Genomic DNA, 12,357 nt, shown 5'->3' with positions numbered 1-12,357 from the left:
GGGAATTCATCAAAAAAGTGGGGGAGGGAGCAGCCCAGCACTCCACATACCTGTACTTCTGGAGTGTTTTTCCACTACAAGTGTTGGAGTGGCTCAGAATTTGTAGAAAACCTGCCAATTTTAACATGCTTCTATATAATCCTGTCTGGTAAAGGACAGTGTAGTCTCACTTGGTGATAGATTGCAATTCTTGTTGAGTCTCTGTAACTTGAGAAATTAACATGCCATAGCATGGAGCTGAACATTTCATTTCATCTTCTGTTCCTTTATGTGCACACCTCTTTCTTTTTTTTTTTTTCCCCTCCCTCTTTCTTTCCTCTCCAAGTCTCAGCAAGAAACCATCTGGTGTTTATTCCAAGTATTCTTATGAATGACCAATGCTTCCCTAGGTCAGAGGATTCCTTTTGTGCTCTCTCTGTTCTGAGCATTGCTTTGAAGTCATTAATTCTGTGTGAGGTGCAGGTGGTGTGTGTTGTTCTAGAGCTGATTGAGTAAATTGCAGAGATTAACATGATGCATCCATCAATGAAATATTTAATAAATGCAAGTTTTAATATTCATTTGTTGAAAATCAAACCACACATCTGAGGTTGCACTACAAAAGGCCACTTGGTAGAATATTCTTGAATTGTGAATACTTTGCATTAGAGACATTTTAATACTCCTTTGGCAATATACTTGGAGTGTTATTTTTCTGTTTTCAGTAGTTTTACAGGTTTCAGAAATGAGCCTAACACCAATCCTTATCACAGAATCGGGGAATGGCTTAGGTTGGAAGGGACCTTAAAGATCATATCCTTCCAACCCCCCTGCCAAGAGATTGATTTGAATTGAATAAATAGCAAGGAAAATATTTTTTCTCTAAGTCTCAGGACTGTTTTAAGTAGAAGAGTTTAGTCTGTGCAAGTAGGATACTTCTTTTAAATTCACTTTTGAAAAATGTTGTTGTTGTGTTCACCTGCTGAGTTAAAATTAATTCTGCATGTAGACATTGTGAGTGAGGAATGATGAAGAAATTATTTACTTTCTGACAAACTTTATAAACTTTACAGTACCACTGAGAATTGCTTTATTCTCAGTATTTAGAGAAAATGATCCAAATGCTGGTGTTCATTTTTTTGGTTTGTATGAATGAAGTCACTTTTAGCTGAAGGTTTTTCTTTTATTTGAGGAAAATTTTTCCATTATTAGGTAAAAATGGGAGGAAGGAGACAAGTTGAAGCAAAAGAAAACCCTAAAATTCTATAGGTGCTGCTCCTAAATGTATGTAATTGTTGGAAGATGTAAAAAATGGTGCCGTGGAAGATTCCGAGGCAGAAAAGATGACTGGATATTCTCATCCCAAAGTTAAGCATAAAATATGTTTCTAGACACCATGATCCTGCTCATCATTCAGTTTAATCCACATGATTCCTTTCCTTATTTGGTAAATGTGATAATTTTTAAAAGCAGAGCATGTTTTGATAAACCCTTCTGGTTATGATTCCAACATATTTAAGTTTCATTTTTACTAGTAGAATTAACTATAGAATGCTGTTTTATAAACTGTGAATTCCAGTTTTTATTCACATGCCATCTGATACATTTCCAAAGGAAAAGCCATTGTCTTGTAATAAGGAATATGAAATTCACATTATAATGTACTAAATTAAAAAAAAAATATTCAAAATAAATGCCTGCTTAACTATGTAACTGCTAGAGTGACTATGATATATGAGTTTGTAAAAGTTGAATTTGATTGTAAATCATGCTATGCAAACCAACAAATAATGATAATTTCTTCTAGAAATTAAATATGCCAGTGTACAATAAGATAAAAATTAGCTATCTAAGTTAGATTTCCTGCTTTCTTCTAGTAATCTACAATTATAACAGGGCTGATTCTTGATTCCTCTTTTTGCTTGTGTTCACTCCATTTTGATCAGTGTGCATTTAGACTCCTACTAAAACCTTCTTGACTGAGTTCTTAGATTTTGATGGTGCTTTTCATATCAATGCTGTCTAAGAGATTAATCTTGGAGTAAGACAAAGTCATAAATGCTGTATTGGGAAGTCTCTGCTTCTGAGGGAACAATTGCTGTGTGCAAATGATTTTAATACTGTTTCTGCTTTGAAACTGCTTGGAGTCCAGCTTGTTGTTCCAAAGACATGCTGACAGCCTGGTTTTGGACTATTTGTTGTTTTGTCCATGCAATGAAGGAAAGCCTTCCAGTGCTGGAACACTTGAGTTCTTTTAAGGCGTAAAATTAGAAATGTTCTTTTTGTTGGGGGCAACTTTGTGTGTTTACTAATGCAACTTTTAAATTTTGCCTGCTATTTCTTCTCCTCTTGTGGCATCTTTGTGTTCAGCCATTAACTTGATAACATTGGTGGGGGCAGCCACTGAGACAGTGTTTGCACAGCTCCATGAAGATCTCAATCCAGAGCCAGCATCGTGATCCCAGTGCTGGAATAGCTGCAGCCTCTTTAGAAATCTTCTCAGTTGTACAGTACTGAGGAGATTTTTAAATAGATTCATCAAAACTTGTAAAGGCAGAGTGGCAGCTCAAATAATAGCCTGCTCGATGCAATTTCACTTTGTCTGTCTTTATTAGATAAGGAATGGGGAATTTTGCCCTTTTATTGCTTATGTCATGCATCTCAGGTAATTCTCCTTAGCTTAGGATGTAGGGCATGTAGGAAAAGAATTCCAAGGAGGAGTGCAGAATCATATGGTGGCCATTTCTGCAAAATCAGCTTGACAATATGATTTGGTTTGAATTTGAAAATCTCACAGGTTGTCCAGTTATAAAGATTCAAATATTTTGGTAGGATAAGAAACTTTATTCATGTTGTTAATTCTGCCTTGAATGTATTTCCTCTTAGTCCTGCTCAAAGCCGCCCGTCGATGGTCTCATGGATGAACATTCCATCTGCTACCCCAGCTGCCACAGATGCTGCACTACCCAATTTCATCTTCCCCAGCCCTGCCACTGGCACTGACAGAGCAGTGGAAAGGTATGGTATGCACTTCAACTTTTGCTGGCTCTTTATTTGCCTCCTTTTTCAGTATCCTTAAAAAACAGTCTCCCGTGGCATGTGAATGATTATCTCAAACCAGGAAATGCAACCTGGCGGCAATTTTAACAGAATGAAATACCTGTCTACTTCATCTTACTTTTCCTTTGAACACCTGCCTTGGTGTGCCACACAGTCCCCTGAGCCAGTGGTCAGGAAGGCTGTATTAACAATGGGTGGGCAATTCATAGTGTCTCTCTCCTGCAGTGTTTCTCTTAGAGTCTTTTAAAATGCAGATTCTTCCACCTTTGCCAGATTTAAGATTCTCATCCTAGACTTTCTTCCTTTCTCTTTGGTTTCATTCTTTTCTTTCACTCTTTTGTCCAGCTTTCCTTCCATCCTGTTTCTGCTTCTTTCCATGTTGTTTTCCATGTTTTGAAGTATTTTGAGTTTTTTCTTTGAAGGTCTTCACCATCTTAGCTTTTCCCTTCAAATTTAGTAATATATGTCTTTCTAATTAAGTCGTTCAAGTAGTAGGTATATTCACAAATTCTTCCCAACCCTTGATAAAAAAAATCCTATTTCTTACTTCTGCTGGAATTTTTTAAGTATATTATACTTTGCCTGCTATTGAGTTCATTGCTGACTAGCACATGAAAAAAATTTAACTGTAGTTGAAAGTCGAGTTTGTCATAAAAATAGTGTGCAGAAAGTTGGGAGTATGGTATTCAGAAATGCCAACAGTAAGCTGTGAAGCTTCAGCTTTGGCTGTGTGTATGAATTATAACCCTGTAATGATGCATGTGAGATTGTGTTTAAAGTTTTAGTCATCTCCAAATGTGAATGGAGAGAGAATGGTTGAGACAGTGTCTTCATAATAGTAAAAAGTTGCTATAATTCATCATTTCATTTTTCAGTGTTGCCCACCGAAAAGCAAGAGCAGTTTATCCATGTGAAGCAGAACACAGCTCTGAATTGTCATTTCAGATAGGAGCAATATTTGAAGATGGTAAGTACTGCTTGAGTAAATATAAAGCAATGAAAAACAAATTGACAAAACTGCTAAAATGGCTTTGGATAAAAATACAAGCCTGACTGCTATTCTGCCAACATTGCTGATGGCACACAGTTGGTGATGGAGATATTTTCTGGTATGAAGAAGCTACTTAACATATCCTTAGCACTGTGAGGCAGTGCTTTTGATTTTTGGGTGAATAGACTCTTCCAGCTGGTATAATTTTCCAGCGTCATTTAGATGTGTTGTAGTACCAAAAAAAAGGTTATTCAGTAATAGAAGAGAACACCTTGGTCTGTGAAACTGAATTTTTTAAAATGTGAACTCTTGTTGTAAAATAACACAGGGGTTTTCCTTTAAAGAAAAAAAAAATCTGTTTCAGGATTTTGAAGCAGAGTGCCAGGTAAATCAGGTGAACAATGAAGGAAAAAAGAGAGTTTTTACTGATTTAGATCAAGGTCTGCATTAGCGTGTGCATGTACTGGTAGAAAATGGAATATTCACTGAGGTGTGGAATGAAGGCCTGTGTTTAATGATATCTATGGATCCAAATATAGCATTACATGTGAGCATCCAGAAGGTGATTCCTGTTCTCAGTGAGCTTCCATGGATCTACCCATCAGCAAATGCAAAGGAACTTCAAACTGATAGGAAAGGTTTTAGTTTTTAAACCTTATGCTAGTGACTACTGTAATACAAATTCTGAAAATGGAGAATGGGAAGCTCAGGATTTTATTTTTTTTTTAATGGTATGTAAAATAGGATATTCCTGTCCTCTGTCTCCCCCCAAACAAGTAAACAGCAAGCCTGGTCCAGTCTTCAGTTCTGTTTTTTTTTTTTTTTTCAACATAAAGTGGTCTGGGGTCCCCACTAGGTTCTTCCCTACCAGCACCCACTTTACAAAATCATTTTTGATGTTTCCTATTAGAGCTGCCTTGCAGGCAAATCATGTCTGAATCAAGTTAGGTGGGAAACCTTTTAAAGATGAATTAGCTGAGTGATTGCTCTTTTTAAAGTCCTTAACACCACTTATTTTAATTTAAGTTTTTTAAAACATGACTGATAGGGCTCTTCAGCAGACATCAAACTGTGTACAGGAAAGAAAATCTAGTGCACGGTGGAAAAGATTTGATGTCTGGGAGAGGCATTTCTGCTGCAGAACAGCAAGGGTTGTGTTAGCTTGGGGTAAGGAAGTCTTCCAAGAAGTAGTTCCTTGTGTGTCATGTTTTTGTGTGAGAGCAATGTTAAGATTCTCTCCTGCTATGAGAACTCAGGAAGTGGTGACAAAGCCCCCATGATTTGGTGCATTGCAGCCTTGGTTGAGTTTTTCAACTGGAGAGTTGGATTGCCCCAAAACAAGTATGGAATTTGACTCTGGCATCTGTGGAGAAATGTTTCAACTGTGACTTTTTCCACGTCACCAGACAAATAAGGTCCAAAACTGGGAAAAAAGGTTGCATGGATTGCATTTGGAAAACCCAATTGCAGATTTCTGATGGCAAAGCTCACATTTCCTTCAACACATTAGTTTCAATTTGTTCTGCTGTATCCTGGTTATTTCACAGGTGTTGTCCTTGCCCTGCAGGGCTCTCACCCTCAGGTAGGCTGTGGATTGGCAGAAAAAATGGGGAGAGCATGCAAGTAATAAGGCAGTAACTGTATGTAATGGTAATTTCATAACTTTTCCCAGTATGTTATGTCATGGATGGCTCTTTCCTGCCAAGTGCAGACCTGTCTCCACATTTGAAACCTCTGAAATGCCTCGACATGGGCCTTTTCTTTCTGTATCAGGCACCCCTGTGTCTGTGCTGAAATCAGATTGCAGTGAATCAATTCAGGTTCTTTAGTTACTCAATTTAAATTCCCATATGCCCTAATAAAGCCCCCAAATGAAGAATTAAAGTAATAATACATCAATTCTGCAGCTCTACCAATAACCTTAACTATCAAAGTGACAAAGCATCAATCAAGTTGACATACAGCTAGTATCAACCATTAAAGTAACTGTTAAATTAATGTCTACTAAAAAGTGCTGCTTCCATTAGTGAAGGTTTTATCAGTCTCTCCTTTCTCCACCCGGCCTCTCTCACTTTCTAATCCTCTTTTTTTTTTTCTTCCTTTTTCTTTCCTCTCTTTTCTGCTTTGTTTTCTTTTTCCTGTTTTCTTCCCCGTTCTTGGTTTGTCTCTCTTGGTCCATAGATGTTGATTGCAGAGGTTCTCTCCCACCTGTCATTACACTGGATGAATCTTTCTGGCTGCTCCAGCCTCAGACAGGATAATGGCATTTAGGGAAGCAGTCTTGCACCTGTCATAGCTACTAAATGTAATATTGGTGCAAGAAGGTGAGTTTAACCTTTGCTCCCATCTCCATTTCCTGTTTCTAAACAGGGGAAAAAAAATCTGTCTCAGTCTGCCAAGGTTAGATTTGCTAATATTCTAAGTTAAGCTTTGCATCACCTGATAGGAATCTGTATAGAACCTTGGCATTTTCACATTCAGGTGTTTTCAGTACTGCATGTACATTGTGCTTCCCCAAATCCCACAGTCTTTCCATTAAAGTGCCATTGAATATAAATGCTAAGGCACCATCTGGTAAGTTAAAAAGAAAAGGCAAAGTTTTCTATTTAATTGAATTGTGTAGGAAAATGAATAACGTAATCTGAACAATATCCACTAGATTTTTTTTTAAATCTTCTATTCAATTTGCCTTAGGCTGTGCCAATATTTTTATTTCCCAGTTGTTACAGGCTATATTATTGACAGCACATAACAATATAATTCAAGTGGTTGGAAGCAAAGCTTGGAGAGTTTGCAGCTGGATAAGGGCACATAAGGGAAGGAGCAGAGCAGAATCTGAGATTGAGAGACATATGCTGGCTGTGCATGTCTGTTGTTGTTGAGGCAGATATTCCCAATAATCAGGGGAAGAATAATCAGACTGCCTGGCACTGGAATTTTGCCAGTCTTGGAGCCAAGTGTTATTAAATTTCTTGTTCTTGAAAGAGACTGCTTTAAAGTCAGTAAATGGGAATTTCACTCTGGAGAAGTGTTTCAGATAGGTTAAATGGTGTTTACACAATAAAAATTCCTTGGCAGAACTGCTAGCAGGAAGGCTTCCTGAAAACTTGTCAAGATAGCTCTTATCAAGGCTTTTTACAATTTTTAAAATCCGATTTTAGGGGAGAGAAAACATGAGGAAAACTGAGAGTGTTTTTTTTTTTTTTTCCTAAGGAAAAGTGGGGCACCCATCATCCCCACCAAGTATAAAAGGAGCACAAAAAGCCACATTCACACAGGCCTTGTCATCCCCATCTCTCTCTCCCACTGTAACAAAGTGCCAGCCTCAGTTAATGTTCCTGGTTTTGACTCCAAGGCACTCTCTGCCCTCTCATTCACGCTGTGGCTTGTGGACTGTCTTCATGGTCCTGACCAATCCAGGATTTGCATCAAAGAGAAGTGGTGCTCCCAAAATAATGCATTGCACTGTATGTGCAAATGGTTCTTTTGTTGGGGTAAAAATGGAGATAGAGCTACTTCTTGGTGCACCTTTCATCTGTGTAGTTCAGAGCACTTGGAAACATTCATGGGGAGAAGACCCCTGACTCCTAGTCCTGTGTTCTGTCCACAAGATAATTCTGCTTCTCACAGCATCATTAAGGGAAACAGCAAGTTTTGAAATTTCAAATTCCAGGCTAACCCTAAGCATGATAAATATTTCTGCATTTCTGCTATCAACTCAACCCACAGGGATTGTTTCAAAAACCCAAAGGGTTTTCTAAACACAGAGGGCTTGCAAGAACATTTGGTTGCTTAAATTGAATTTCCTGATGAAAAATTGGCCAGCATCATTGAGTTCTATGGAAATGAGTTCTAGTGCTGTAGTGGTTTTAGCAGTGAGATTTCTGTTGCTCTCAGTAATCCTCATTTATGTTGCTTTTTGAGGTTTTTACTCTGACAGTCCATGAGGAAGGGAGGCCCTCTTCTGCCAGACACCATGCAGGTTAGATTTGCTCCCAAAACAGCCAGTTTCCACAAAGACATGGAAATCAGTGTGAATCAGTGGCTGATTCAGTCTTGCTGAAGTTAGTGGCACCCAGCCAATGAACTAATACTGCTGAGGAAGTAAGTCCTGCTCTCATTGTGGTTGAGACTTGTGAAACATTTGAGCTGCCAGAGCAAAGCAAAGTCTGCTTATGGCATTGGGTCTCTGGGAAGAGCTGCCTGTGAATTTTATGTATTTGCTAATAAATAATAACACTGGCAATATCAAAGCTATTTCCTCTGAAGAATATAGAAAAGTAAGAGGCAATGCTGCAAATGCCAAGTTGACCTAAGGGTGTTTCTTGTTTAGAAGAAATCAGATCTCACTTCAAGTTCCAAGTCTGTAGATTTTGCTGGCCCATTTGAGCTGGGGTGATTGTTCCATAGCCCTTGCTGTCGTACTGATGCTCAGACATCTTCCTTCCCTGCACCTTGCCTGCATGAGTGAGACTGCTGAAAAGGCCTTGCAGCAGGTACTGAGGGGGTCACTGTGCCCCTCTGAGCTCTCAGCTTGGCTGCTATTTGCACTGTCCTAAGAGGCAAGGGTTTTTAGTGGTGGTTCTGTGCTTGATCTTGTTGCGCAGCCTTGCTATACACTCCTTACACCTTGCTGAAAATATTTACTGTTTAGTTCTCTGCTCTGTATCCTTTATACTATGAGTGTTTTCCCCTCCTGTCCTGTGCCAGTATGAGCCTTAGTCCTGTGGGATGATTGCTCTAGTAATGAGTTTTAAGGCCAAGTGTGTAGTTTCTGCATCAAGGTATTTTTAAATGAGGCAGGCCTGAGAAAGTGCTAAGAACTGTAATTGTTGTTGACTGAGAAGAAATGACAGAAAGGGGCCACTACAGATGTCTTCTGTTGAGCGGGGTATTTTTTCAGGAATAGGCTGTGTCCTGGGTTTAAGAAGAGCTGTGCATGAGAGAGGAATGGAGTTTATGTGGTTAAGTGGTTTTGATTTTAAAGGTATGCATGCTGTTGTACACTGTACTTCAGAAATGGATTAGCAAAGTAAATAGGATCACTGGAGCTTAAAGCAGCTTTACTTTTGGATGGCACCTTCATTAATATCTTTTGCCTACAGAAGCAGTCAGTGATGTACACAACTATCTTACCCCTTCTGGCACAAGGTGATTGGAGTGGGGGCAGAAACCTTCCCTGCTGTGACAGCCACTGCAGCTGCTGAACATTAAGAATTACTTTTTGCTTCTTTACTTTTTTTTTATTAGTTTTTATTACTTTTTTTTTTAAAGCAAAGATCTCTAGAAATGGTGGCCTTAGGTGTAATTGAGTGATAATTCCTTCTTCAGTCTTCCTAGAGTCTAAAAGAACTGTCTGCCAACAAGTGAGGCCCTGAGCTGTGTAATGTACATGGGCAATATTTCATTTCCTAAGCCCAGAGCTCAGTTGTTCCAGCTAGGTCTCATCTGCTGGGGTGAAAATGGTGTTTGCCACTCAAACCCAGCTGCTGGGCCATGAAGGTGCTGTAATGAGCAGAGTTCACCATCATCTTATCAAACTTGCTTGGAAAATATTTCTTTGGAAGTTTGCTCTTGTGTTGAGTGATGTGATTCAGCTTAGCTTGAGCATTTCCTCCTCTGTGTAAATTTTAGGTAAATTATAATTTCAGTGTGATCCCCTCAGATGAGGGCTCCCCTCAGCTTGAACAGGCCTTGGATTTATAGACTCTCACATGCCAGTGGTACCTACCCTCTTTCTAATGGAAATTAAGGTTAAGTACCAGAGGACAGGTAGAAATTTCCTACTTCTAGGTTTTCTAGTTGCTTTTCTTCCTAATCTCTCATTTTATGGGGAGTTTGTTTCCTGTAATACAGATGTGCTCCGTAGGTATGGGAGACCTCAAGGAGGGATTTGGCTGCTGGTGCATTTGCTGGAAATGCAGAATTACAGCTTCTGGAGGGAGGTTTGTGGTGGTGTCAGCCATGCAGTTTCAAATGCCTGTGTACTCTGTAATTGTGGAACAGAAAGGACAAAGGGAGAGGAGGGCCTGCTAATTACTAATAGTAATGTAAGTTACTGTGTGAGCACAGATCCTAAAAGGTAATTGTCTATGCATGTTTTTCCTTTGGAATCTTTTTGCTGAACACATTTATTACAAAGATAAGCCCAGCATTTCGTGCTGAATCTAAACTATCAGTATCATTTGAAAGCAGTTTCGTTTTCTGGGTTCTTTGGAGTTACAGCTGTTGTTTAAAGTGTGATTTCTGAGCACAGCTGTCTAACAATAATAGGACACAAGGAAAAAACCAGGGAAAGTATGTTTTTAAGTCCTCAAATTAAGAGCCTTACAATGCTTTTGGAAGTGAGACTTAACATGTTGCTCTCTCTCAACTGTTATTTCCCTGATATGTGGAAGGCTACAAATATCACATTTCCCCATGTGTTAATGTGTTTTAAATAAAGCACTGACATGGCTGGCAGCACGTTTCAGCATTTGTCTGATGTCTTCCCTAAATACTGTCTGTCTCAGAAGCACTGTGAGGATAAATTAGGATGGGAGAGAGTGCCGTAGGTTGCTAAAAAGTGTGGGATTTTACAGTTACATAGGTAAATAGGTATCTGTATTGTATCCTTAAAAGACACCTCAGAGGGGAATTTGAGGCCTTTTTAGTCTGTTTTCCAAAGAAAGGAGGCTTATGCTTCTTTCTTAACTTCCTGTCAAATGTGGTCAACATACATATATTCAGGAAGTCAGATTTCATTAGTTCTCTTGCTCACAGAGTAACTTCTGGGGCATTGAGAGTCCAAGCTGAAATATTTCTTATTTTATATTAATGGATACTCTTGCATGAACTTTGGGATTCGCAGTGGTAAACACTTAGGATGGCACAAGGAGCTTGCAAGCCTTTGCTTTGTGTTTTGTGATTTGCACTATGTATTTGAATTTCAGAGAGAGGATTTAATCAGAAGAATGATTCAGATTTTGTCCACTGGTCACTTCTAATAGCTGCTCTATTCTGAAGAGATGATACTTGGAGTGACATCTGGATCATTTCTATTTCCCCTACAATCCTTTCCATGCTTACTTTTCATGCCAAGTAAGGTCCTGTGCTGTGCTTCTGTGGTTCTGAGCTTCCAGATTCATCACTTCTCCTCAAGACAGGTTTTTGCTCCTGTTTTGCCCCAACTACTGAAAGTGTTTTCCACTGTTTGATATGAATTCAGACTTTTTCCCTAAGGCACAAATTTTTCTATTTTATAATCTGTCCGAAGCTCCATTAACCATTTCCTTAATGAAGTCTCCTGCACCTAAAAGCTATTTCACCATGTAGGCTTTGCAGAAGTATATTGTAAAGAATTTAAGTCAAGTTAATAATCCTCTTTATCTTTCCTAGCCAGATTCTTAAACTGGTGATTGCAGATGAAGGGAAGTTTTTATGGATGCTTTGCCTGGTGTCATGGAGCTAAAGCTGAAAAGTACTAATTCAAACATAAAAAGATGCAGTAATTTTCTCTCCTTTTCTTTTGCAGTGCAATTTTCCAGAGAGCCAGGATGGCTAGAAGGCACGTTAGATGGCAAGAGAGGACTTATTCCACAAAATTATGTTCAGTTTTTATAGCTTTGTGCATTGAACGCCAAGAAGGTGTACATGGTATCCATGGATTTTTGTTCTAGTCACTTGTCTCTACTTTTGTGACTGCTTTTAATCAGTGAAGAGCTGGACTATGGACTGAAGATCCTAATCTGTATAAAGACATTAAGTGTTGCCAAATATGAATTAGAAAAAAATGATTCTTTGAGGGTTGGAATGGGGGGGTGGGGGGGAATAGGGATGGAGGGATAGGTTAATTTTTTAATAGGGGGCTTGTTTTTTTCAGTTGTAAAGAGCAGTAGTAGTATGTTTGTTTGCAAGATAAATAGCTTTTGAAGTCAAGTACTTGGTTGATCTGTGACTCAGCTTAGTGTCCTGGAGATCATGCTTTGATAGCCACCATTTTTAACAGAATGTGAGGCACAAGTTGCCCAGAGAAGCTGTGGCTGCTTCGTCCCTGGAACTGTTCAAAGCCAGGTTGGATGGGGCTCTGAGCAACCTGGTCTAGTGGAAGGTGTCCCTGCCCATGGCAGGGGATTGAAACCAAAATGGTCTTTAAGGTCCCTCCCTACCCAATCCATTCTATGATTCTATGATCATTTTAGGTTTGGAAAATACTGATGGATAAAAAAAGCTATCATGCTGACAATTAAATTATATTTCAGAGTGGAATAGCCAGTGCAGAACAGACATCAGTAAGTAAAAATAATAGTTATCAAGACATGACATTTTTCAAATGTCTTCAAAGAGCA

The 12,357-nt window shown here is 38.9% G+C and overlaps 1 protein-coding gene across 2 annotated transcripts in view; it reads left to right on the top strand.

The window, feature by feature from the left end:
* The window catches only part of ARHGAP10 (Rho GTPase activating protein 10), a 137,715-nt gene extending 125,906 nt beyond the window's left edge, over positions 1–11,809 (top strand). The window contains exons 21-24 of one of the 2 annotated variants that reach the window (XR_011679894.1): positions 2,866–2,997; positions 3,915–4,006; positions 6,212–6,354; positions 11,544–11,809. Coding sequence is in view for 1 of the 2 variants with exons in the window: in XM_071431479.1 (XP_071287580.1) it covers positions 2,866–2,997; positions 3,915–4,006; positions 11,544–11,632 (313 nt within the window). In the remaining variant the exon portion in view is untranslated. The remainder of the gene's footprint in view (positions 1–2,865; positions 2,998–3,914; positions 4,007–6,211; positions 6,355–11,543) is intronic. The other variant, XM_071431479.1, reaches the window with a different exon arrangement.
* Positions 11,810–12,357: the final 548 nt, after the last annotated feature.

The sequence above is a fragment of the Agelaius tricolor genome, unplaced genomic scaffold, assembly GCF_023055355.1.
Source record: "Agelaius tricolor isolate 1412-34295 unplaced genomic scaffold, bAgeTri1.0.p SCAF_8, whole genome shotgun sequence".
Lineage (NCBI taxonomy): Eukaryota > Metazoa > Chordata > Aves > Passeriformes > Icteridae > Agelaius > Agelaius tricolor.
This window is presented reverse-complemented; position numbering and strand designations above follow the sequence as displayed.